This window comes from Oncorhynchus clarkii, chromosome 28 (assembly GCF_045791955.1).
Source record: "Oncorhynchus clarkii lewisi isolate Uvic-CL-2024 chromosome 28, UVic_Ocla_1.0, whole genome shotgun sequence".
Taxonomy (NCBI): Eukaryota; Metazoa; Chordata; class Actinopteri; order Salmoniformes; family Salmonidae; genus Oncorhynchus; species Oncorhynchus clarkii.
The window spans coordinates 41,904,205-41,932,154 of NC_092174.1; the positions used below are offsets into that span (position 1 = coordinate 41,904,205).

Consider the following 27,950-nt stretch of genomic DNA (forward strand, 5'->3'; position numbering starts at 1 on the left):
GGGTGTTGAGCAAAGAAGGAAAATGGCGGACTTGGCAAATGAAGGTGAGCAGTGGCCGTGTGAGGAAACGAAACTGTTGGATTATCTACATTACGTTTTAATTATAGTTAAATTACTGTGTGCTAAAAATAGTGCTTCGTAGCCTTTCAAGAGAACAGTTGAACGAAAAAAAAAAAAAAAAATCAACTCCGGTTGCAAAAACAAAAGAAAACGTTAGCTTTCAGAGCAAGCGTCTCTTTTTAGGCGGGGATGGGACGCTGGCTAACGTTAGCTAGGTAATCAGAAATTATGGTACCATTAACTACGTGTTAGTAAGGTGTTTGTATTTATATATAATCAATTAGTAATGTACGTTAATGCATGTTTGCTTCCTACCTAACTATGTGGGTTGCTTATTTGTGGTTGTCACATCTGACGTTACTGTCAAACTAGCTAACAATTTCATCAGCTAGCCAACGTTAGCCGGCGAAATGACTCGCTACTCCTTGGCGGGGGCTATGGCTAACTTTAGCAAGAGTGTTATTTGTCAAGGACAGTTAACTAACCAGTAAAACCCGAATTCTTGAAAGGTTAGCCAACTATCTGTCAACACCCCACGTGCCAGGAATTTTAATGAATGTTGCACATTCGGAACCGGAGAGGACTAGGTAGCTAGTACAATAACTAACAAGTCTGAGCCTTATTCTTACGCCAAATCCAGTTATCTAGTTAGAAACGCTTTGTGGCTTGTAAATTCACTGAGTTGTCTGTAACTGTATTTATATTAGTAGCCTATATGATGTAACCTGTTTACTAAGTTGTTTTGCTGTATCTGATTGGGAGGTAGGCTAGTGGCTATGTCGTGGTAGGAACGTTAAGGCTGCTGCACAGACGCTATGAAGAGTAGTTAAAGATGCACTATGCAGAAATCGCTCCGCCATTTCCCGGTTGCAAAAATTCTAATAGTTCGCCTAATTTAAGTTTGTGACAAAACAAGCAAATGTAGAGAATCATTGTACCATCTAGACTGCTCATAAGTATTTTACATAGCCAAAAAATATAGTATTTTCAAATATTTGAAGCTGGTGAAAACCGAAAAGTAAAATATACTTAAAAGAACTGGAAGCATAGGAATAATGCACATTGAAGCTTTCAATTAAAAATGATGGATCTATAGCATGCATTGCTATGTGAATTTGTCTGTCGCCCAAAAAGTTACATATTGTAGCTTTAACTGAAGTGTTTTGTTCACTTTTCTGTGATGGCAGCCTCCCGAAATCAACATCTGACATTCCAATAAAAAATAAATGATACAGTGCCTTTGGAAAGTATTCAGACCCCTTGATTTTTTTCCACATTGTTAGGTTACAGCCTTATTCTAAAATGTATTACATTTTATTTTTTACTCATCAATATGCACACAAGACCCCATAATTACAAAGCAAAAAGATGTTAAGACATTTTTGCAAATGTATAAAATAAAATGCCTCTACAAGTTTGGCACACCTGTATTTGGTGCGTTTCTCCCATTCTTCTCTGCAGATCCTCTTAAGTTCTGTCAGGTTGAATGGGGAGTGTTGCTTCACAGCTATTTTCAGGTATCTCCAGAGATGTTCGATCAGGTTCAAGTCTGGCCTCTGGCTGGGCCACTCAAGGACATTCAAAGACCTGTCCCAAAGCCACTCCTGCGTTGTCTTGGCTGTGGGCATATGGGTTGTTGTCCTGTTGGAAGGTGAACCTTCGCTCCAGTCTGAGATCCTGGGCACTCTGGAGCAGGTTTTCATCAGTATTTTGCTCTGTTCATCTTTGCCTTGATCCAGACTAATCTCCCAGTCCCTGCTGCTGAAACACACACACATCATTATGCTGCCACCACCATACTTCACCGTAAGGATGGTGCCATGCTTCCTCCAGAATGTGACAATTGGCATTCAGGCCAGAGAGTTCAATCTTGGATTCATCAGACCAGAGAATCTTGTTTCTCATGGTCTGAGAGTCTTTAGGGGCCTTTTGGTAAACTCCAAGCGGGCTGTCATGTGCTTTTTTACTGAAGAGTGGTGTCGGTCTGACCACTCTACGATAAAGGCCTGATTGGTGGAGTGCTGCAGAGATGCTTGTCCTTCTGGAAGGTACTCCCATCTCCACAGATGGACTGTAGAACTCTGTCCGGGTGACCGTCGGGTTTCTGGTCACCTCCATGACCAAGGCCCTTCTCCCTTGATTGCTCAGTTTGGCCAGGCGGCCAGCTCTAGGAAGAGTCTTGGTGGTTCCAAACTTCTTCCATTTAAGAAGGATTGAGGCCACTGTGTTCTTAAAGACCTTCAATGCTGCAGAAATGTTTTGGTACCCTTCCCCAGATCTGTGCCTCGACACAATCCTGTCTCGGAGCTCTACGGGCAATTCCTTCGACCTCGTGGCTTGGTTTTTGCTCTGACATACACTGTCAACTGTGGGACCTTTTTATATAGACAGGTATGTGCCTTTCCAAATCATGTCCAATCAATTGAATTTACCATAGGTGGTCTCCAATCAAGTTGTAGTGATATCTCAAGGATGAACTTGAGCTCAATATCGAGTCTCATAGCAACAAAAAAAAATAGCATGGGGTCTGAATACTTACGCAAATAAGATATTTCTGTTTTTTTCGTGTTAATACTTTTGCAAACATTTCTAAAAAGCTGTTTTCACTTTGTCATTATGGGGTTATTGTGTTGATTTGCTGATTTGTTACAGCCCTAATCCATTTAAGAATAGGGCTGTAACGTAACAAAAAGTGTAAAAAGAGAGATCTGAATACTTTCCGAAGGCACTGTGTATGCCTTCTACAAGTTCTCATCTAACCAACAATGTGTGAGTTATTTCAAGTTTCCGTGTGGCCTTTGAATCGTGGTAGTTTTGGTTTGAACCTCTCTACACCCCAAATATTTACCCCCTCTGTTCTATTGATTTCACCATGATATCCATGGAAGTGATTAACAAAAGAGTGTTGCGGTACACTTAGTGCAGAACTCTTCAAGATGTATCTATCTAGCTGTCTTCTACAACTTGTCCTCTAACCAGGGTTGTAAAGCCTACCTGTTATTCCTTTTTCCTGTGTTTTTTTTGTGCTGTGTTAGTTTTAACAGGATGTCCAACCTCATCTCCCCCTCTTGCGCAATTGATTTCAACGTGATATCGATATGCGTGATTGACGAAAGTGTTGCATTTTCTTTCTGTTTGGTGACCCCCTTATCAAAATGCAACATTCCAAAATGTAGCTGCAGGTTGGCCTCTAACCAGTGAGGTAGCTGCAGGTTGGCCTCTAACCAGTGAGGTAGCTGCAGGTTGGCCTCTAACCAGTGAGGTAGCAAAACATCTCCAGTTTTTGAGTTGTGGTAGTTTCAGCAGCACATATCTCCTTAATTGATGAGTGATTTATTTCCACACGTGAAAACAACAGGGTTTTTGGTGCTGGTGCAGTTTTGAGGTGCTTGTTTAAAGAAAGTAGAATGATTACTATTGTTGCACATGTACAGTGTCTTCGAAGTGTTCATACCCCTTGACTTAATTCCACATTTTTGTTACAGCTTGAATTCAAAATGGATAGACCCCCCCCCCCCCCCATCACTAATGACAAAGTGATTTTTTTTATTTTTATAAATGTTTTGAAATATGGAAATCTAATTTACATAAGTATTCACTTCACACCCCCGAGTCAATATTTTATAGTAGCACTTTTGGCAGCAATTACAGCTTTGAGTCTTCTTGGGTAATGTCTATCAGCTTCACACATCTGGATTTGGGGATTTTCTCCCATTCTTCCTTGCAGATTTTCTCAAGCTCTATTAAGTCAGATGGGTGGAGCAGCAGTGAACAGAAATCTTAGTCTTTTGACAGATTTTCAATGGTATTCAAGTCTGGGCTTTGTTTGGGCCACTCAAGGACTTTCACATTCTTGTTCTGAAGCCATTCTGGCATTACTTTGGCTGTATGCTTGGGGTCTTTGTCCTGTTGGAACGTAAATCTTCGACCCCCAGTCTAAAGTCGATTGCACTCTGAAGCAGGTTCTCAAGGATTTTCCTGTATTTGGCTCCATTCATTGTTCCTTCTATCCTTACCAGTCTCCCAGTCCCTGTAGCTGAAAAGCATCCCTATAGCATGATGCTGCTGCCACCACCATGCTTCACTGTAGGGATTAGAGGTCGACCGATTATAATTTTTCAACGCCGATACCGATTATTGGAGGACAAAAAAGCCGATGCCGATAATTCAAACAGTTAAATGTATTTATTTATTTATTTGTAATAATAACAATACTGAATGAACACTTATTTTAACTTAATATAATACATCAATAAAATCAATTTAGCCTCAAATAAATAATGAAACATGTTACATTTCGTTTAAATAATGCAAAAACAAAGTGTTGGAGAAGAAAGTAAAAGTGCAATATGTGCCATGTAAGAAAGGTAACGTTTCAGTTCCTTGCTCAGAACATGAGAACATATGAAAGCTGGTGGTTCCTTTTAACATGAGTCTTCAATATTCCCAGGTAAGAAGTTTTAGGTTGTAGTTATAGGAATTATAGGACTATTTCCCTCTATACCGTTTGTATTTCATTAACCTTTGACTATTGGATGTTCTTATAGGCACTTTAGTATCTCCAGTGTAACAGTATAGCTTCCGTCCCTCTCCTCGCTCCTCCCTGGGCTCGAACCAGGAACACAACAACAACAGCCACCCTCGAAGCAGCGTTACCCATCGCTCCACAAAAGCCAAGGGGAATAACTACTCCAAGGCTCAGAGCGAGTGACGTTTGAAACGCTATTAGCGCGTGCTAACTAGCTAGCCATTTCACTTCGGTCACACCAGCCTCATCTCGGGAGTTGATAGGCTTGAAGTCATAAACAGCGCAATGCTTGACGCACATCAAGAGCTGCTGGCAAAACGCACAAAAGTGCTGTTTGAATGAATGTTTACGCGCCTGCTTCTGCCTACCACCCCATAGTCAGATACTTAGATACTTGTATGCTTGTATACTCAGTCAGATTATATATTTAACGCAGGACACGCTAGATAATATCTAGTAATATCATCAACCATGTGTAGTTAACTAGTGATTATGATTGATTGTTTTTTATAAGATAAGTTTAATGCTAGCTAGCAACTTACCTTGGCTTACTGCATTCGGGTAACAGGCAGTCTCCTTGTGGAGTGCAACGAGAGAGGCAGGTCGTTATTGCCTTGGACTAGTTAACTGTACGGTTGCAAGATTGGATCCCCCGAGCTGACAAGGTGAAAATCTGTCGTTCTGCCCCTGAACGAGGCAGTTAACCCACCGTTCCAAGGCCGTCATTGAAAATAGGAATGTGTTCTTAACTGACTTACCTAGTTAAATAAAGGTATAAAAAATATATTTAAAAAATCTGCAAAATCAGTGTCCAAAAATACAGATTTACGATTGTTATGAAAACTTGAAACCGGCCCTAATTAATCGGCCATTCCGATTAATCGGTCGACCTCTAGTATGGATGGTGTTAGATGAGTGATGAGCTGTGCCTGTGTTTTCTCCAGACACAGGGCTTTGCATTCAGGCCAAAGAGTAAAATTTGTCTCATCAGACCAAATAATATTTTACCTTATGCTCAGTCTTTCACGTGCCTTTTTGCAAACTCCAGACGTGCTGTCATGTGCCATTTTCTCAGGAGTGTCTTCCATTGGGCCACTCTACGGTAAAGCCCACATTGAAGTCCTGTAAAGACTGTTGTCCTTCTGGCAGGTTCTCCCATCTCATCTAAAGAACTCTGTAGATCTGTCAGTGGTTATTAGGTTCTTGGTCACCTCCCTGACAAGGTCCTTCTTGCCCGGTTGATCAGTTTGGTCTGCCGGCCAGCTCTAGGCAGAGTCTGGTTAGTTCAATTTTTTTTTTTTTCAATTTCCCAATGATGGAGACCACTGCTCTTGGCAACTTTCAACATTCTAGAACTTGTTTGATACCCTTCCCCAGATATATGCCTCATCACAACTCTTATCTCTGAGATCTACAGACAGTTCCTTGGACTTCGTGGTATAGATTTTGCTCTGATATGCACTGTCAACTGTGGGACCTTTTTATATAGACAGGTGTGTTTCTTTCTAAATCATGTCCAAACAATTGAATTGGCCACAGGTGGACCCCAATCTAGTTGTAGTGACGTCTCAAGGATGATCAAAACAAATCGGATACACCTGAGCTCAATTTAGTGTCATAGCAAAGGGGTGTGAATACTTATGTAAATGACATATTTCTGTATTTTATTTGAAAATACATTAGCAAAAATGTCTAAACGTGTTTTCACTTTGTCATTATGTGGAATAAGTCAAGGGGTATGAATACTTTCTGAATGCACTGTATATGTAGATAGTACATTTTTATGTTTTCAATATCACAAACTGTTTCTGCATGTTGGTATTGATTTGGACACTTTTTAAAACTGTGTTTTGACATTGGGGCTATTTATCAAAATGTCTGGTCAACGAGAAGCACCAGCGGTATCATTTAAGGTTTAAGAATAAACATTTAATCAGGTGAAAACTGCTTAACGAGTCCAAGAACATGTCAGATTTAATTTTTATGATACCCCAGAAATCACCAAATCTGGTTTGCCCTGCCTGGTCATATTGCGTGTGTCACTGTCGTACACCATGACTGTTTGTCACTTATGACCACAGTTGTTTCAGTCAAGCTAAAAAAAATATTGTGGGAGTTGAGCTGGATCACATGTTTATTTACAAAGCAGGACAGTCCTCTCTCTCCGACCCTGGCCTGTAGACGAGCTAGTTGTGTCGTCGGCTTCAGTTAGGTCATGAGTTTTGATGGTCCAAATCCAATGCTTTTGTCCATAAATGTAGACTACTTGAGCCACTCATAGGACAGATAAGCAGGATATACACTGGAGGATATACACTGCCTTCGGAAAGTATTCAGACCCCTTGACTTTTTCGTTACAGCCTTATTCTAAAATGGATAGAATACACGCTGTACCCCATAATGACAAAGGGAAAACAGGTTTTTAGAAAATTTTGCAAACGTATTAAACATAAAAACACAGAAATCCCTTATTTACTGTAGTATTCAGACCATTCGCTTTGAGAATCAAAATTGAGCTCGGGTGCCACCTGTTTCAATTGATTATTCTTGATGGTTCTACAACTTGATTGGAGTCAACCTGTGGTAAATTCAAATGATTGGACTTGAGCTGGAAAGGCACACACCTGTCTATATAAGGTCTCAAAGTTGGCAGTGCATGTCAGAGCAAAAACTAAGCCATGAGGTTGAAGGAATTGTCCGTAGAGTTCCGAGACAGGATTGTGTCGAGGCACAGATCTGGGGAAGGGTACCAAAACATTTTTGCAGCGTTGAAGGTCCCCAAGAACACAGCACAATGGCCTCCATCATTCTTAAATGGATCAAGTTTGGAACTACCAGACTCTTCCTAGAGCTGGCCGCCCAGCCAAACTGAGCAATCGGGGAGAAGGGCCCTTAGTCAGGGAGGTGACCAAGAACCTGATGGTCACCCTGACAGAGCTCCAGAGTTCCTCTGTGGAGATGGGAGAAACTTCTAGTAGGACAATCATCTCTACAGCACTGCACCATTCAGGCCTTTAGAGTGGCCAGACGGAAGCCACTCTTTAGTAAAAGGCACATGACAGCCTGCTTGGAGTTTGCTAAAAGGCCCCTAAAGACTGATCATGAGAAACAAGATTCTCTGGTCTGATGAAACCAAAATTGAAATCTTTGGCCTGAATGCCAAGCGTCACTTCTGGAGGAAACCAGGCAACATCCCTACGGTGATGCATGGTGGTGGCAGTCTCATGCTGTGGGGATGTTTTTTAGCGGCTGGGACTTGGTACAGAGATACAAGTACAGAGATCTCCTCGATGAAAACCCCATTCTGAGGTCCTGAGCAGGTTAAGGTTCACCTTCCAACAGGACAACGACCCTAAGCACACAGCCAAGACAACACAGGAGTGGGCAAGTCTCTGCATGTCCTTGAGTGGCCCAGCCAGAGGCCAGACTTAAACCCGATCGAGCATATCTGGAGAGACCTGAAAATAGCTGTGCAGCAACACTCCCCATCCAACCTGACAGAGCTTGAGAGGATCTGCAGAGAAGAATGGGAGAAACTCCCCAAATACGGGTGTTCCAAGCGTGTAGCGTCATACCCAAGAAGACTTGAGGCTGTAATCGCTGAATCCTTACATACATTTAAAAAAAAAATAATTATAAAAAAAATTATATATAAATTCGCAAAAATGTCCAAAATCCTGTTTTTGCTTTCTCATTATGGACTATTGTGTGCAGATTGATGAGGGGAAAACATTAAAATGTTTAGAATAATGCTGTAACAAAATGTGGAAAAAGTCCAAGGGTATGAATACCTTCCGAAGGCACTGTAAATAGCTTTTGTTTAATGCAACTTTTTTGTCCTTTAAAAAAAAAAACTTGATTTGCTTTAGATGCAGGTTTTTAATATTTCATTCATGTCTCATCTATTCTAGGCTGTGGTTGTCTCTGGTGACTGAACTAATCAGTGTTTGTGTGCCACTTGTTTTAAAATGGACTGAAGGATTACAATGAAAGTTGTTTATTCTCAGATTTTGCATCATGAATGTTTGGCATCTATTCAGAAGTGTCTGAACTGAGTGGTGAGCGTTGCTATGCTTTGTGGGTAGAACTAGTTTAGCGGAAAGTTGGAAGAAGGAGAAAATAAAGTCTGAAACCATGGTTCTTTTTTTTTGGGGGGGGGCAGAAATACTCACCATGTTTATGGTTTTGCTTCGGCTTATCTAAATACAGTATTCCCGAGTTTCCATAAGTGTCACTGAGCATCTTTTGTAGAATTAGAAACATATTCCTGTGTTTTAAACAGAGAGAATCATGTGTGCCAGACATGGGTTGCTCTGATCTAGGCCTTCTAGCTGTTTGCAAAAAAAACAACATTATGGGAGTACTTGTCAACTCAAGACTGCTGCAGGGTGTTCGTTCACGACGCTTGTTTTTAATTTTTTTATGATCACCATGACAAGTGTTTGTTGAAACAAACAACTGATTGACAGGCTGTGGTGTCTTTTAAAAAATATATATATATATATATTAGGCCTACACTTCACACAAGTCACTGAAGCATACTCTTCTTCTGTATGATAAAGGATGCTTTCCTTCTTTTGAAACAGAGAAACCTGCCACAGTGCCACCAATGTTTGTGTTCCAAAAGGATAAAGCACCTTCGAAGGTAAGTCACATCGTGTTGTTTCTACCGCCTGACATTCGTTGACATGAGTGAACCTTCTTTATGGAAATTCACTGTAAAGCTTCCATTTGATTGGGTAGTTGTTGTTGTTGTTTTTTAGACTGAGAAACACAGTAGATTCAGTACTGCTTTCTATTACAGCGGGCAGCTGATGGATCCAGTGGAGAAGATGGAGAAGGTAAGACTACATCCGCATATCAGATTTGGCCTTTTTTAAATCTATTTATTTATTTTTTTAAATACCTTTTCTAATATTTTCCATCTAATCTTAAAATTGATGTCCGTTTTATAAATCTTGTAATTTGTTTACCAGGAGGGGTATTGTATTTCCTAAACTGGAGCCCAGCTGGGGCTTTTTAAACTGCCATGTTCTTTGTCAACCCTGAATGCTGATTGGCTGAAATCTGTGTTATATCGGAATGTATACCACGCGTATGACACAATTATTTTTACTGTTCTAATTACGTTGGTAACCAGTTTATAATAGCAATAAGGCACCTCGGGGAGGGTTGTGGTGTATGACCAATATACCATGGCTAAGGACTGCATCCAGGCACTCCTTGTTGTTTTGTGCCTAAGAAGAGCACTTAGCTGTGGTATATTGGCCATATACCACACCTTCTCGGCTTCATTAAAGTGCAACTGATTGCAATAAACAACTTCGCTGATAGAAAAGTTTCTCTATTTGGCATCGATATTAGTCAAACATTTATTCTAATGTCAAAATTGAGTACCAAGTGTAAACGTGAACATTTTGGTCATAACGTCAGTCTCGTCCTAAACTGAGTTTTGTAAGTGAGTTCGTCATGACTTACTCAAGGGTTGTGTTTGGATTTCAACAATGCTCACTTGTCCGCTAACACGGGATACACAGCTGCAGTGATTTGTGCTCTATCCAATCCTACCGCAGAACACAGACCGTGAGACAGACTGACCAGCAGAGCAGTCTTTGTTTACATGAGACAACTTCACACTTTTTTTTTTTCTTCAGAAATTCTTCACCAAACACTTAACTAGATTGCGTGACTAAAACCTCAGCAAAAACATGCAGATTTCTTGAGTTCATTTTGACTTTTGAGGAGTGATACTGGCTTTGTTCATATGGCGTCTCACGGGGGACAAACCCTCAGTAACTGCCACATCTAACCACACCCAAAAGACTGAAATCTCTTCTTTCTTTTTTCCTTCTTAATGAGCGACAGAGAAACAAATGCGGAATCAGTGCGTTCAATCGCTCTTTAATCATGTGAATTGACGGCTAAGTCTCTTTAATTATTATTTTTTTTTTTTACTTCAGATTCAGACAGAGAAGATGGCTATTGTCCTCCGGTGAAAAGAGAGAGGACTTCATCTTCAACACAGTTCCCGTCTTCACATTCTGGTAGGAGAAAACAACAACATCAGAGAAGCTGACTGTGTTTCAGTTGATTAATGAAGAGTAGGACAGGAATCTTGCCTTGTGTGTGTGTAAGGTTTCTTCTTGCTCTCTGCAGTGGCTAGTAAGAACAATGTCTTCATGCCATCAAGTTTCTGGCAGTCTCCCACTGGGAATTCCGAGGACTCGGAGCCAGGTGAGGCACAGTGTTTACTTCCTATGGTTCCTCCTCATTATAAAGGCTTCCCCTCATTTAAGTCTCCAGTATGTGACATGCGTTTTGTAAATGCTTGTGAACTTTAGTCCAGGCCAAAAGCACCTTTTTTAATGCACAAATAAGTTATAGTACAACTCAATGGCAAGGAAAGTTAATAAAAAGGTCTGACCTGGATATTTTTTTTTTAAACTTTGGTTTATGTGCAGTCTCTCACAAATACCTTAATTCAAGATGGGTTCACATAGACAAGAAGCATACATTATAGAAAAAACCCACACGTACCATGGGTTAAACTTGACAGGGAAGAATAGCAGGACAGAGAAATATATAAACATGGTTTTGAATTGTTTTAATGTATTGTTTTAATGAATTGTTTTAATGTAGACATTGAATGAGTCTTACTCACACTACTCCAAATCGGCAAATGAGATGCTGAAGTAAACTTTCACAGATGGTTATTTTCCTCATTAAAAAAAAATGTCTGTGCCACAAAACATCAAGATTTGAAAGACATAACAAAACCACAAAAATACAGAATCTCAGCTCAAAAGCTCCCAAACATATGTAGAATTAGTTTGGAGATCAAGAAAATAAGACTTAATTTAGTCCATTCTGGGGGGAAAAGGGTAAACTAAACACCAATGTGTGTCATCTCCAAGACCTTAGTGACACACTAGCTTTGAGGTGAGTAGGGAACTTAATTTATGTAGCTTTGAAAATTACCTTCATTCAAGCAAGTTAGTCAAATGTGTCTATCTATAAATGTGTAGTGCTTCGTTTTAAAGGGATACTAAGGGGATTTTTGTCAATGAAACCATTTATCTACTTCCCCAGATGAACCTGTGGATACCATTTGGTCCCTGCGTGCTGTTTGAATGAAGTTGACAAAGTCTATGATAACTGCTAGTAGATACCATTCACTGCGCTAACGCTAGTTAGGATTGGCTTGCGAAACTACCTCTTAACTTCCATCATAATGGATGCAGAGACAAACGGTATCTCCATGGGTTCATCTGGGTTCATTTTATGATGGTATTAATGTACCCTCCCCACACGCTGAAAGTTGCCATTTTTGTTTATGGTCTTGTTAACAATTGTACCTCTTGTTTTTTTTTTTTTTTTTGCCAGAAGAGAAGCCAGTTGGGTTTCGTTTAAAACCACCAACTCTTATACACGGGAAGGCACCTAGTTCAGGTGGGTATTGGTGCCTGGGTATTGGTGTGTGTTGATTACAGAAAGCAACTCTAGTCAGGTTAAATGGTCAGGAAAACTCTTAAAACGTAGATGGTGTTACAGCGTGTTAATATGATTGGACGTGCATGGTAGTAGTTTTGATATAGTCCCCGCGGTCGTGCATGTTGTAATATAGTACATGGTAGGTGTGATATTGTTGTGAATGGACTAGTTCTGTAAGGCATTCAGATCCAATCCATTAGCAGGTTATGTTCCAGGCGTCCCCAGTCAGAAACCCAAGGAGCAACTGCGCAGTGTCCTCCGGCCAGCCATGCTCCAGGCCCCGCCAGCCAAGACCAACTCCGAGTCCACTAACGGGGTGAAGAAGTCAACGGACGGGACGTCAGAAGGGTCGACCATCTTCCGTAACAACACTGAGCAGTCAGACGGCCTCGCCAGGTCACCGGTGAGGACAAGGCGTCTTGGTCCCGTTTTGTAATACGCAGAAGCGTGTGTAAAGTGACAACGGTGCAGCAACGAAATAATTTTAAAGTGGAACGATAATTTTAATGCGTCTCTATGGCAGCGACTTATTTTGCCTGTAGTTGCATGGCAACAACAACAACACATTTCAAATTGAATTCCATATATGTTTCATCTAGAAATGTGACAAAGAGGAGGATGGGATGAGGGACGACTGTCCTGCAGAGTCCTCTTTCGTGTTTGGACAAAATATCAAAGACAGAGCAAAGGTTCATATTTTTGTAGGATGCTGATACTCTTATTTAATTCACTAAATAGGCTGTTTTCAATATTTTATTCATTTTTTTTTATAACTTTCTCAAATGAAGTGGATTATGATCTCAGTTTCTTTGGTAACCTCTCTCTATTCCTCTGTCTGTGTCTCTCTCTCTGTCTCCGTCTCTAGTTGGAAGAGAGCTCTAAAGACTGCAAGTTGTTACCCCTGGCCTCTCAGAAGGAGGGAACAAACTATTTCTTAGAGTACATTGCCACCCCCAGGTAATGCAGTGTCCTCAAGAGTAGAAATACTCATTTTACTGGCTTTTCAGACCACTTTATACTCTTTTTCACTATTTTGAAGGTTGAACTTTATAATGCTCGTAATATTATGGTTTCAGCTACCTTAGTGTTTTTAGAAGCGGTAATTGTAAGTTGCACTGGATAACTGTCTGCTAAATGACTGGCGTACTGATAACTTCACCCACGAAACATCGTTATCCATCGCTCCACAAAAGCCGTGGCCCTTGCAGAGCAAGGGGAACTACTACTTCAAGGTCTCAGAGCAAGTGACGTCACCGATTGAAACGCTATTTAGCGCGAACACCGCTAACTAGCTAGCCGTTTCACATCCGTTACACTCACCCCCTTTTTGACCTTCCTCCTTTTCCTTCCAGTTCAAAGAACGCCGCAAACAATACGGACAAGGGGGCCAAATTTGTCTTCGGGCAGAACATGTCAGAGAGGGTTCTGGTGAGTAGTGGACTGTTTTAGCGGGTGGTGTTGTCCTTCGGGCCATGACAAACAGTAGAGCTGGTGGGGGAGAACGAAACCCAAATCGATACAGCTCCATGAGAAATGGATCAACCTGGAACTGTTATGAAAGCTTGTAGCAAATCCAATCATGCAGGACAATGTGTTTTTGAATTGGGACTAGAAAATCACACGTGTATATTATGAGTGACCTTATCAGGGGTGGACTTTATTATTGCACTGTTGAGACACTGTGGTTGACTGGCTGCCTCATGTGGGGTTGACTGGCTGCCTCATGTGGGGTTGACTGGCTGCCTCATGTGGGGTTGACTGGCTGCCTCGTGGGGTTGACTGGCCGCCTCTTGTGGGGTTGACTGGCCGCCTCTTGTGGGGTTGACTGGCCGCCTCCTGTGGGGTTGACTGGCCGCCTCCTGTGGGGTTGACTGGCCGCCTCCTGTGGGGTTGACTGGCCGCCTCCTGTGGGGTTGACTGGCCGCCTCCTGTGGGGTTGACTGGCTACGTACTGTGTGTTTTCAGAGTCCTCCTAGAGGAGGTGAGGCATCAGAAGAGGACTGTAAAGACTTACCGGCTCCCCCTGTGTCTGAACCGTCCTCAAAGGAAAACACACCAGAGAAGGGTAAGAGAGAGAGACACACACACATACACACACACACACACACACGTCTCGCAGTATAAATCTTGAGAGACTGGCTTTCTCTATCTTCAGTACAGACTAGTGCTGGCCCCAGTGTGTTAATTAGTTAGGTGTGCGTCATTGTGTGTGTGTGTGTGTGTGTTCCCAGGTAACAACGTGACAGAGTCACTGGAGGAGTCTGCAGCAGCATACACCAAAGCCACAGCCAAGAAGTGTATCTTAGAGAAAGTAGACGTCAAAACTGGAGAGGAATCAGAAAGTAATGTTTTACAGGTCGGTGACTAGTCTCTATTGCTGACTATGTTGGAATACATCAAGGTGCACAGTCTTAGGTCCTAAATAAACAGAGTAAAACTATGGGACCACTAGGGAAAGCTCAAACCAAGTTTATTCACTCAATGGGACAAACGGCTAAACAGACATATTTACATAAGCACTTGGTCCTAGATTTTACATAAACCTTCATCCTATGCTGTCTCTCCTCCTTACACATCTGGACAGCCAATAGACCTCTGCTGCTAGACAGGACTTTAATGATGCCCGTTTTCTCTTTCTTCATCTGACCTGACCTCGGCCCAAATTCCTCACTCCTCTCTAACTCACGGCTGTCCTGTTGACTTGTACCAGACGGTGGCCCTTCTCCTTTCCATAGGATACCTGATGTCTAACAATAACACGTTCTAGGATAATGTATTAGATTACATGGACAGGGAGGAGCTCGTCTAGGATAATGTAGTAGATTGCATGGACAGGGAGGAGCTGATCTAGGATAATGCATTAGATTACATGGACAGGGAGGAGCTCATTTAGGATAATGTATTAGAGGAGCTGGTCTAGGATAATGTATTAGATGGACAGGGAGGAGCTGGTCTAGGATAATGTATTAGATGGACAGGGAGGAGCTGGTATAGGATAATGTATTAGATGGACAGGGAGGAGCTGATCTAGAGTGATACTCACACTCTGAGACACTTGATACATACACCCCGCCGATCAGTAATGTGTGGAGACAAAATCAGCAAGCCCTTTTTTGAGGAGAAATATCTTAATTTTCTTTATACAGTATTTCTGCTAAATATACATTTTACATACATGGTACTTTTTTTATATAAAGCAGTCACATAACAATAATACATTACCAAACATAAACTCTTTAATCCCACCCCTCAATCCATCCCACCTATCACCATAGACCTCAACTCTTTAATCCCACCCCCTCAGCCACTCTCAGTCCATCCCACCTATCACCATAGACCTCAGCTCTTTAATCCCACCCCCTCAGCCACTCACAGTCCATCCCACCTATCACCATAGACCTCAGCTCTTTAATCCCACCCCCTCAGCCACTCTCAGCCCATCCCACCTATCACCATAGTCCTCAACTCTTTAATCCCAACCCTCAGCCACTCTCAGCCCATCCCATCTATCACCATAGACCACCCCTCAGCCTCTCTCAGCCCATCCCATCTATCACCATAGACCACCCTCGTCTAGTTTTCATGTGTCATATATTTTTTTGTTCTGTGAAGTTTTACAAACATTTTGAACCTTTCTAATCGTATAGTATCCACAGATTGTGAACTAAAGATGAACCTTTTGTACGAGTATTTATTGACTGGCTTTCCAAATCGCCCAAAACGGCTATTTGTAAGGTTCATTTTAAGTGAATTTTATTTTTTTTAAATTTTCTTTACCATTTCTGAACCTGTGATCAGAAACGAGCTATATAAAATAAATACCAGAATACATTTTCTAATGATTCTGTGTGTATATATATATATATATATATATATATATATATATATATATTTTTTTTTTAAAAAATATATATATCTATCTATATATAAAATATATCTATCTATATGTATGTATGTGTGTGTGTGTGTGTGTATATATATATGTATGTATGTATGTATGTGTGTGTGTGTGTGTATGTATGTATGTGTGTGTGTGTGTATGTATATGTGTGTATATATATGTGTGTATGTATATGTATGTATGTATGTATGTATGTATGTGTGTGTGTGTGTGTATGTATATGTGTGTGTATATGTGTGTATATATATGTATGTGTAAACAAGTTCCCTACTTTCTCCCTTTTCCACTTGCCGCCTCCATGTTTGTGGTAATGCTGCAATCAGTTGGTTGTTAGTTTATATTGAACAGATATTCCCATATATTTTCGATAGCTGCATATGTGACACAGCTCCACTGTTTCTATTGTTAGGGTCTTATTTTTGAGAGTAAATAACTCCCAGACATTAGAGAAGCTTAACCAAGTTTAATTAGTTTATTTCTGCCCAAAGGTTATTTTACAGCTGTAATTCAGACCGCCAAACATTTCTCACAATCATAGGTGTGTGTGTATATATATATATATATATATATATATATATCCCACTTAAGACACTCCTCCTCTCCAATCCTTACATCTTATGGTTCCACAGGAACCTTATAACTCCCTTCAGGGGATCTGACCTCAACCACCTGACCTCAATCCCTCCTTCGCCTAATCCACAGATGTCCATCTGCCTCCCCTATAGCAATCCTTTGATCTCCTCCTGTCCACGCAGCACATTCCACAGCCACTCTTGTCTTTCTACAGATCTCACTCCTTTATATACTATGCATCTCATCTATCATGTCTTTTAATATCTCAATGTTAAAAAAATTGAATTTTGAATCCAACACTATTCATAATATCATTAGTAAATATAATAAATCAGTATATTTGAGTTTGACCATAACATTTGATGTAATATTTGTTCTATCATTTTTCTGGAGGATAAAACTGAAATTGTACCCAGCTTTGTACGGCTTGTTTTAAGAAAGGGTGATACTTTAAACAACATTTCATTTTCAATTAGTCGGCAATGAGAAGTTGTAATCTGTATGAAGGTAAAAAGGCCATTTTTGAACAAAGGATGATTCTTCCTTAATAATCTACTGGAGATCCATTTTGGGTTTAAGTATAACTTATGTATGAGTGAAGCTTTTAGTGAGCTGTTTAAAGCTTTAATATTTAATAATTTTAGCCCCTGTTTAAAGCTTTAATATTTAATAATTTTAGCCCCTAAACTCATATTTTTTAAATATATATATATATATATATTTTTTTTAAACTAGGCAAGTCAGTTAAGAACAAATTCTTATTTACAATGAGAGCCTACCCCAGCAAAACTCGGGCGACACTGGGCCAATTGTGCGCCACACTATGGGACTCCCAATCACATCCAGATGTGATACAGGCTGGATAAATAAGCACATTTTAATTTTGTCTAGCATTCCAAATAAAATGAAATTGTTTTTTTCTCAAATGATAAAAAAAAAAAAAAACGAGTCGTCTGGGGTATTTGTTGTTGATTTGTTGTTTTTGTTGTCCCTCTTCAGGTCCAGTGCAAGTTGTTTGTGTTTGACATGACGGCCCAGTCGTGGATAGAGCGAGGTCGAGGGCTGCTCAGGCTTAATGACATGGCATCTACAGATGACGGATCATTACAGTCACGCCTAGGTAGGTACACGAACGCACAAACCTGTACACATTCATGAATGGTTGTTTGTCTCGGTAACTTACAGGATAACTCGCAATGCCTTCCTAACCGACCAGTCATTTGGATTGAACATTCCAAAAAGGATTGAAGGAATACAATGCCTTCCTAACCGACCAGTCATTTGGATTGAACATTCCAAAAAGGATTGAAGGAATACAATGCCCTCCTAACCGACCAGTCATTTGGATTGAACATTCCAAAAAGGATTGAAGGAATACAATGCCCTCCTAACCGACCAGTCATGAACATTCCAAAAAGGATTGAAGGAATACAATGCCTTCCTAACCGACCAGTCATTTGGATTGAACATTCCAAAAAGGATTGAAGGAATACAATGCCTTCCTAACCGACCAGTCATTTGGATTGAACATTCCAAAAAGGATTGAAGGAATACAATGCCTTCCTAACCGACCAGTCATTTGGATTGAACATTCCAAAAAGGATTGAAGGAATACAATGCCTTCCTAACCGACCAGTCATTTGGATTGAACATTCCAAAAAGGATTGAAGGAATACAATGCCTTCCTAACCGACCAGTCATTTGGATTGAACATTCCAAAAAGGATTGAAGGAATACAATGCCTTCCTAACCGACCAGTCATTTGGATTGAACATTCCAAAAAGGATTGAAGGAATACAATGCCTTCCTAAAGTAATCATAAAACCATGACTTATTCCACATTATGTTACAGCCTGAATTCAAAATGGATTAAATGTATATTTTTTTCTCACCCAACTACACCACATAATGACAAAGTGAAAACATGTTTTTAGAAATGCTTGGTAATTTATTGAAAATGGAAAACAGAAATATCTCATTAACATACAGTACCGGTCAAAGGTTTGGACACATCTACTCATTCCAGGGTTTTTATTAACTTATTAATTGTAAAATAATATTGAAGACAAATAACATACATGGAATCATGTAGTAACCAAAAAAGTGTTAAACAAATCAAAATAAATTTTATATTTGAGATTCTTCAAAGTAGCCACCCTTTGCCTCGATGACAGCTTTGTACACTCTTGACATTCTCTCAACCAGCTTCATGAGGTAGTCAGTCACCTGGAATGATTTTCAAATAATAACAGGTGTGTCTTAAGTTAATTTGTGGAATTTCTTTCCTTAATGCATTTGAGCCAATCAGTTGTGTTGTGACAAGGTAGGGGTGGTATGCAGAAAATAGCCTGTAACCTAACGAAATGTGGAAAAGGTCAAGGGGTCTGAATACTTTCCGAATGCACTGTATGTGTTCCTCAGTGATCTGTCTAATTACCCTGTGTATATATCAATCAATCAACCCCAAACAGCAAACAATGCAGATGTAGAAGCGCGGTGGCTAGGGAAAACTCCCTAGAAAGGCAGGAACCTAGAAAGAAACCTAGAGAGGAACCAGGCTCTGGGGGGTGGGGCAGTCCTCTTCTGGCTGTGCCGGGTGGAGATTAGAAGAGTACATTGCCAATTTAAAGGCCAGATTGTTCTTCAAGATGTTCAAACGTTCATAGATGACCAGCAGGGTCAAATAATAATCAGTGGTTGTAGAGGGTGCAGCAGGTCAGTACCTCAGGAGTAAATTACAGTTGGCTTTTCATATCCAAGCATTCAGAGTATCTCTACTGCCCCTGCTGTCTCTAGAGAGTCGAAAACAGTAGGTCTGGGACAGGTAGCACGTCCAGTGAACAGGTCAGGTTCCATAGCCGCAGGCAGAACAGCTGAAACTGGAGCAGCAGCACGACCAGGTGGACTGGGTACAGCAAGGAGTCATCAGGCCAGGTAGTCCTGAGGCATGATCCTAGGGCTTAAGTCCTCCGGGAGAGTGGGAAAGAATTAGAGGGTTCACACAGGAAACCAGATAATGCAGGAGAATTACACCAAATATAACAGACTGACCCTAGCCCCCGGCACATAGACTATTGCAGCATAGATACTGAGACGGTGGGTTGGGGGACACTGTGGCCCTGTCTTGACGATACCCCCAGACAGGGCCAACCAGGCAGGATATAACCCCACCCACTTTGCCAAAAACAGCCCGCACACCACTAGAGGGATATCAACAGTTACTACCATGAAACTAGGCTGCGTATAGCCCACAAAGATGTCTTCCACACTGTGTTCCCCGGTGATCTGGCTGTAACTACCCTGTGTATCTGTGTTCCCCGGTGATCTGGCTGTAACTACCCTGTGTGTGTATCTGTGTTCTCCAGTGATCTGGCTGTAACTACCCTGTATATCTGTGTTCCCCGGTGATCTGGATGTAACTACTCTGTGTATCTGTGTTCCCCGGTGATCTGGCTGTAACTACCCTGTGTATCTGTGTTCTCCAGTGATCTGGCTGTAACTACCCTGTGTGTGTATCTGTGTTCTCCAGTGATCTGGCTGTAACTACCCTGTGTGTGTATCTGTGTTCTCCAGTGATCTGGCTGTAACTACCCTGTGTGTGTATCTGTGTTCTCCAGTGATCTGGCTGTAACTACCCTGTGTGTGTATCTGTGTTCTCCAGTGATCTGGCTGTAACTACTCTGTGTATCTGTGTTCCCCAGTGATGCGGACCCAGGGCAGTTTAAGGTTGATCCTGAACACCAAGCTGTGGCCCCAGATGCAGGTGGACAAGGCCAGCGAGAAGAGTGTCCGCGTCACCGCCATGGACACAGAGGACCAGGGGGTCAAAGTGTTCCTAATATCGGTACGACACCATCCCCTAGTCTGCATCACGCATACAGCACCATCCCCTAGCCTCCATCACGCATACAGCACCATCCCCTAGCCTGCATCACGCATACAGCACCATCCCCTAGCCTGCATCACGCATACAGCACCATCCCCTAGCCTGCATCACGCATACAGCACCATCCCCTAGCCTGCATCACGCATACAGCACCATCCCCTAGTCTGCATCATGCATACAGCACCATGCCTGCATCACACATACAGCACCATCCCCTAGCCTGCATCACGCATACAGCACCATCCCCTAGTCTGCATCATGTTATATCATCACACATACAGCACCATCCCCTAGCCTGCATCACGCATACAGCACCATCCCCTAGTCTGCATCATGTTATGTCATCACACATACAGCACCATCCCCTAGTCTGCATCATGTTATGTCATCACACATACAGCACCATCCCCTAGCCTGCATCATGTTATGTCATCACACATACAGCACCATCCCCTGTAGTGGGTGTGGCCAATGGTGCAGTTTTAGGGGCCCTATTGGCTGCTGAGGCGATATTGCTGTTTTACAGCAAATTTCCTGTAATTCTACACATTTTGCCATGGCTGCTGCAGTGTCTGAGTGACTCAAACATAACAAAGTCAATGGGATCCCCCCCCCCCCATGCCATGACATTCTCCCTGACTATCTAGTTTTTATTCCAGTGCTTGTTAGATCTCAAAGATGACCTTGCTAACATTATCTTTCCTACACACTTTTGTATCTTGTTTTAGTAATTTAAGTTCACACTGAGAACTTTTTACAGTCCGGGAAAATGTAAATAAAACAATTAGAAAATTAGAACTGCGTCACTGCTAAATGCATATAGGGGAAACAATGGTGTCTGTTTATCTCTTGTCTTTGTGGTCCCTTATGGATCTGGCCATAAATCTCCACCCAGCACAGCCGGAGGAGGACTGACTACCCCTCAGAGCCAGGTTCCTCTGTAGGTTTCTTCCTAGGTTCCTGCCTTTTTCTAGGAAGTTCCTAGCCACTGTTCTTCTGCGTTGCTCACTCTTTGGTGTTTTTGGCTGGGTAATCAGTAAAGCACTTTGTGACGACTGCTAATGTAAAAAAGGGCTTTATAAAATAAATGTGATTAAAAAAAATAATAAATGTTGGTTTCCAGGCCAGTTCTAAGGACACAGGTCAGCTCGCTGCAGCGCTGCACCATCGTATCCTGGCCTTGAAGAGCCGTGCGGACCAGGAGCCCCATGAGGCCTCGGCTACAGACTGCGTCCCTGAGGCTGACCTGCCCCACTCTGAGGGGGACAGCGATGAGGAAGACCAGGTCAACAACACAGCAGCAGGTCTGTACCTAGCTACCTTTCTAGTGGTATTAGTGGGTGGGTGTGTCATTCAATCACTTTTTGTGAAACTTCAAGGTTCTTCAACTGCCTTTGTGGTACTTTTGTTTGTGTACTTTTAGTCAGTATGTCTACCCATATCTCTCCAGTCACTATTACTAGTGTGTCCAGTCATCAGACCCGCCGACGACAGGGTATAGCCTAGTGGTTAGAACGTTGGACTAGTAACCGAAAGGTTGCAAGATCAAATCCCTGAGCTGACAAGGTAAAAATCTGTTGTTCTGCAGACACAGCACCATTCCCAATCTGTCGTTCTGCCCCTGAACAAGGCAGTATACCCACTAGGCCGTCATTGAAAATAAGAATTTTTTCTTAACTGACTTGCCTGGTTAAAGAAAGAAAGAATAAAAACCTACACGTGTTCTGCGTACCATGCACTCAATCTGAGAGGAAAGCATGCAGGTACAAAAAACTACCATTTTAAAATAGGCTTCTAGTTGGTGTTTGACTCAACCATCTGAAGTTGGAGCTGAGCCAATCAGAGGACTGGTTTCTTCCCTCCAGCGTGATGGCAGCTCCCCGCATTGCCCCCCGTAGTCATGGTTTCCTCTCCAGCTGGGTGGCAGCTCTCTTGTTTGTTGACATCAATAATGTGTGAGGGGGGGAAAAAAGGCGAACGAAATTGAAACAAGTCAGGCGCACAACTACTTTCTTAATTGTCTACTTAGCTAAGGTCGTCATTACGACGAAGGTAATTAGCTACAGCGTTTAGTCAACTAAAATAACACTTTCTTACCTGCGCATGCTTTGATCTCCTCAACGGTAGTAGGCGGGAGCGCATTGACGAGCAAGGAAACGTGTGTGTGTGTGGTGCTGAGGTAGTTCAGTGCGCGTGGATGGAAACGGACAGGGCAGAGAGAGCTTTTCCGCTAAGACCGTCGTTAACGTAACGCTATGTTGGACTGTTAACGATTAGTAGGCCTATGTTAATTAAACAGTTCTTGATCTGTAGGCTGCTAAGTAGTGATAATAGTCAGTTCACCAATGACAACAAGGCATATTGAATACTAGGTAGCCTAGTAGTCAGACCTAACTTGGAGGATTATGTCAGGGATGGAGATCAGCAACAAGCTCCTATAGGTCTAGTTCACTTGTTTCATATTACCAAATAGCCTACAGTAAACTAGACTACTACATTGCATCCAGTAATTGAATTATTCTGAATTTTCTCCCCAAACAAAATGAAAAAAAAGTCAGTTTACATTTTCACTAGACTATCCACATAGACACCTATTCATTAGAAAAAGCATTACTCCTAAATTGAACCTAGAAACATTTGAAAGTGTCATTGAGACCAGCTCCATTTCATTTAGGATAAAACACAAGACTTCTATGTTAGCTACATTGTTTGATATCATTTAAGATCTAGGTTTCAGGAAATGGCATTTACTGGTTAAAAAATAATAATCTAAATGCTCGGACTTCCTGAGGGGGAAGTTAACTTTGGGAAAGACGTGCCGCTAGCGGGACACCTCGACAACATCCGGTGAAATTGCAGAGCGCGAAATTCAAACTACAGTATTATAAATATTTAACTTTCATAAAATCACAAGTGTAACACATTAAAATAAAGCTTAAATTCTTGTTAATCCAGCCGCTGTGTCAGATTTCAAAAAGGCTTTACGGCGAAAGCAAAAAATGCAATTATCTGGGAACAGAGACCCGCATACAAAACCATTGAAAACTAAAGTCAGAAATAGCGATATAATAAAAGCCTTACCTTTGATCTTCTTCTGTTGGCACTCCAAAAGGTCCCAGTTACATCACAAATGGTCCTTTTGTTCGATAATGTCTTTCTTTATATCCATAAAAACTCAGTTTAGCTGGCACGCTTCAGTCAATAATTCACCCAGTTTCCCACCATCAAAATGCATACAAAATAAATCCCAAACGTTACTAAAACTTCTCCAAACAAGTCAAACAACATTTATAATCAAACCTTGGGCACACTAATACGTAAATATACAATAAAATTGAAGACATAATTGTTATTGTCTTTACCGGAGAAAAATACCAAAATGCGCTCTCTTCCATGCGCTTGGAAACACTACAGCCAAAATGGGAGCCACCTAGAAAAACTAGAATTTCTGGGTAATTTTTCCAAAAACCAGCCTGAAACTCTTTCTAAAGACTGACATCTAGTGGAAGCCCTAAGAACTGCAATCTGGGAGGACTTTGAAAATAGTGGTAAGCTGAAAAGTATTTTTTTGGGGGGGTGATTTGTCCTTGGGGTTTCGCCTGCCATATCAGTTCTGTTATACACAGACATTATTTTAACAGTTTTAGAAACTTTAGAGTGTTTTCTATCCAAATCCAGTATATGCATATCCTAGCTACTGGGCCTGAGTAACAGGCAGTTTACTTTGGGCACGCTTTTCATCCGGATGTCAAAATACTGCCCCCTATCCCGTTCTGGACCTGCCCAACCCAAGGCCTACATCAGCACCACCTTGTCAGAGAATACTAGGGAGAGCCCTGGGGTGTATTCAATCGCCCATCTGTTGCAAAATAAATTCTTAAACGTAGCAAACGGAATGAAACTGGAAGGGACTTACCTGAATTTGTCCAATAGACCCCCCCCCCCCCCCCCCCCCCCCGTTCATCATTTTTCATTATGATGCTTACTGGTAGTCCCTAGTCACGTTTACCTGCACACGGCGACGAGATACCGGAGCCTTGAGTCACTGAATGTTTTGCAGTACAGCACACGCCAGGTGATGTAGTTACAGTATGGAATTCACAACTAAATGTTTGCCAGTTAGATGTCTTTGTACCTATTTAACTGTCAAATGTGCTAAATGCGCTGCAGTTGCTTTGCTAATTTAGTAGCTAGTAAGCTACATTCAAAAACAAGCTTTGCTTGGTAATAGTAGAGAATCCCCTCCTGGATCAAGAGCTGTGTAATATTTGTTTTGTGCATGCAGCAAACTGTGAGTAGCATTTTTGAGTTACTTGTATAACTTTATTAGCTGGGATGTCTGTTCTGCAAATACTTTAGGTTCAGAGACTGTATAAAAATGTTAGCAATGCGCTCGTTAGCATTTATTTAGCATTCTCGATGGGATTTTACATGTACTTGTTAGCATTGCTAACCTTCGGATTACAGAGGATCAGTGGGGTTTGAAAATAGAGCTCATTGTGTTCAGTGCCGGTATAAAGTTATGACAACAAGGATACCGCCCAAACCTACAATTCTAGTTTGTCCAGTCACTGTTCGGCTGCTCTGCAATTTTGCTGTTTTAAAGCTAATTTCCTGCAATTCTACACATTTTGCCATGGCTTATGCCTTGTTCTTATGCTAGCAAAATGACTCAAACATTACAAAATCAATGGGGACTCCATTACATTTTTGGAATTTCCGATTCTCACCGACGGTGTAGTTTTTATTTTCGTGATTGTTAGATCTCAAATATCTTATTTAAAAAAAGATGTATAAAATAACATTGCTCCATTCTATTTTCTACATTCTTAATATCTTGTTTTAGTCCTTTTTAAGTTACACTGAAAACAATTTACCATCCAGAAAATGATTCCTGTGTGCCATGGCTAAATGCATATAGGGCAAACCCTTGATTGTATTATATTAACAGTGTTCTGTCCTGCAGGTAACTCCGAGGGAGGGGAGACCCTGGCTGCTGGGAACACATAGCGTTAGTCGCCCTAAAGGACTGCCTGTCAGGATACTGCTGCTGTTTAAGGGGCATTTTACTGCAGGCATCCCCACGGACACCCCACCCTGACCAACATGGGTCCTTCAGACCAGTACTTTTGGATATTTAGAATTCTAGCTCCAGGATTAAAAATAAAAAAAAACCTGTGCTGGATTCTCTCTCACCCTAACTCGTACAGTTCATTTTTTCCCTTTGCATTCAAAAAAAGTAAACATCTGGAGTTATTTTTATTATTATTTTTTTTATATTTTTTTCTCGGCTGCAATAAGAAACCACAGCTTTTTGGGGGAGGTTTGTGACTTGGCTTCTCATCATATTGATGAGTGTGAGGGTGTTTTCCCCCTCTGACATTTTAAGGTATGACACATGTTTTATGAATGCAGTTTCTACTATGGGACCTTTCTACTCACCCACACGTCTTGGACCCACCCAACCAGCCCCGGCTCCAGAGGAACTCATGGCTGTCACCGTGTACGGCTCTGACTCATTTGACTGGTCCTTCATCGGCTCACCATCCCCATCCATCCAGCTCTCACATGTCGAATAGTTTCCAGATATGTCATTCATTTTGTGGTCATCAATTTTCGTGAGCTATCTAACGCATAATATGCATTGTGTTTCTAGTGTTCACGGCTAGTCCGCATCACTCAGTCTTCAAATGATAGCAGTTTCTTATATTTCCTATTTAGTAAATAAATGACTAAAACCAATACAACTCTTGTGGGTTAATGCTCCAAGGATAACCAACGGAGCAGGCAACAAGGGGCATGTCCCAATTAATATCTTGTTTCTCCTGAAAGTGTGTACTCATTCAGTCTGAGCAGGTTCGACCGGAGCCTAGTGAGATACGATACTTCTCACACATCTAAAAGCATTGGATTGGTGGCGTCCATCATTTTAACCACATTTCCATTCAAATCAGTGAAGGAAAATGAACAAGTGCACACTTTTGGAGCAAAGAGAGTTGGGACAAAACGAAGGATTCACCTGGAAAATGTCTCTAAAATGGATGACTTTGCATCATCTAGTCATTGACCCTGTTATGCATCTCAAGAAAGTAACTCAACAAAATCTTATCTACATTTTGTATGTCATGGTTTTCAGTTCTGACATTTGAGAGTTTTATTGTGTTGATACAGTATTATTTGTTGTTTGATACATATAAACATTTTTTATCCATTTTCAATTCATTTGGAGAGAAAAAAAAAAACAGCTGGAATGAAGATTTATTTTGTCTGTGAAAAAAAAACGGGAGTTCATTCAAACAACCGTACTACCCTTGAATGTCATGTACATTTGAATATAGGCCGTGGCTGCGGAGTAGACTTTTCTGGGATCTAAAGATCCCGAAGCGTCTGTGTATGTGCGGATGACTTTCTACTATGCTACTATGTTCTGTTGTTATTTAAAATATAACTAAATGATCTTGCAGACATTGATTCATCTCTTAATCTAACTTTATTAAACGAGCACCATTCGTCTGAATAGGTCTGTTCTCTACGACGAGCAGAGAATATACACATGTACAGAACGTGATCCGCACAGAAGCAGATCCTAATAAAGGAGCATCCGCAACCACGCCGTTTGAATATATTATTTATCCTTTAGTTAGCGATCCGCAGCAACGCCGTTGAATATATTAATTATCCTTTAGTTAGCAACCACGCCGTTGAATATATTATTTATCCTTTAGTTAGCGATCCGCAGCCACGCCGTTGAATATATTATTCTTTAGTTATCGTTCTCAACTCTTCTCCCTCTTTACAAAATAAAACATTTTGGACTGACTTGTGTATTTTTCATTATGAAACCTTCATCAAACACATCAATAATTTCTCCCATATCGCAAAGAGCTGAAATAGGGGCTGCAGATTAATGTACCTACAAAAGCAATGACATTCATTCACAATGGACAGTGGGAAGGAAGCTTGAGAAGTTTCCAATTAATTTGACAAGTTTCTGTTAAATGTTTACTTCAAACTGAAACCTTTTTAGTGACATAATGGGTTCACAGTATGTTATGTGATAAGGCAGTGTTGCCAGGTCGAGCTAAAATTTCTAGCACAATGACCACTCAAAACCCACCCACAAGACCTGAATACTAGCCCTCATTTTTGTTCCAGCAGCAAGAGAGGAGTTTGTACATTTATCCAGTAGTTGTCTCCACAATGACAATCTAAATATTTATGGTCAAATTGTTTCTCTGCATTTATCACTTTATTACTGGTTCATCACACCAATTGATTTAATCTGAATTTTAAACTGGGTGGTTAGAATCCTGAATGCTGATTGGCTGACAGCCGTGGTGTATCAGACAGTATACCACGGGTATGACAAAACATTTTTTTACTGCTCTAATTATGTTGATAACCAGTTTATAATAGCAATAAGGCACCTCGGGGGTTTGTGGTATATTTGTTAATATACCACGGCTAAGGGCTGTATCCAGAGTTATATTAGCCATATACCCCCCCCCCCT

The 27,950-nt window shown here is 41.2% G+C and overlaps 1 protein-coding gene across 6 annotated transcripts; it reads left to right on the top strand.

Annotated features, from left to right (window-relative positions):
* LOC139386672 (ran-binding protein 3-like) lies at positions 1-27,258 on the top strand. 6 transcript variants are annotated; one of them, XM_071132457.1, is made up of 16 exons: positions 1-44; positions 9,175-9,233; positions 9,393-9,429; positions 10,549-10,632; positions 10,745-10,822; positions 11,972-12,037; positions 12,283-12,482; positions 12,679-12,768; positions 12,945-13,036; positions 13,432-13,507; positions 14,045-14,144; positions 14,311-14,435; positions 17,553-17,673; positions 20,255-20,397; positions 21,563-21,743; positions 25,406-27,258. In XM_071132457.1, exons 1-16 carry the CDS (start codon positions 23-25, stop codon positions 25,447-25,449), a joined length of 1,518 nt encoding a protein of 505 aa, XP_070988558.1. In that variant the 5' UTR covers positions 1-22; the 3' UTR covers positions 25,450-27,258. The 6 variants fall into 6 exon arrangements, with proteins under 6 accessions (XP_070988558.1, XP_070988557.1, XP_070988559.1 ...); XM_071132456.1 differs by having other exon boundaries at positions 7-44; positions 12,280-12,482; XM_071132458.1 differs by having other exon boundaries at positions 7-44; positions 12,295-12,482.
* Positions 27,259-27,950: the final 692 nt, after the last annotated feature.

What these genes read in the sequence shown, in the direction of transcription:
- LOC139386672 (XM_071132456.1), top strand. Translation starts at nt 23, where the DNA reads ATGGCGGACTTGGCAAATGAAG. An exon ending in TTCCGAGGACTCGGAGCCAG is followed by an intron (nt 10,823 to 11,971) that starts GTGAGGCACAGT and finishes TTTTTTTGCCAG; the next exon opens with AAGAGAAGCCAGTTGGGTTT. An exon ending in GAGTACATTGCCACCCCCAG is followed by an intron (nt 13,037 to 13,431) that starts GTAATGCAGTGT and finishes TTTTCCTTCCAG; the next exon opens with TTCAAAGAACGCCGCAAACA.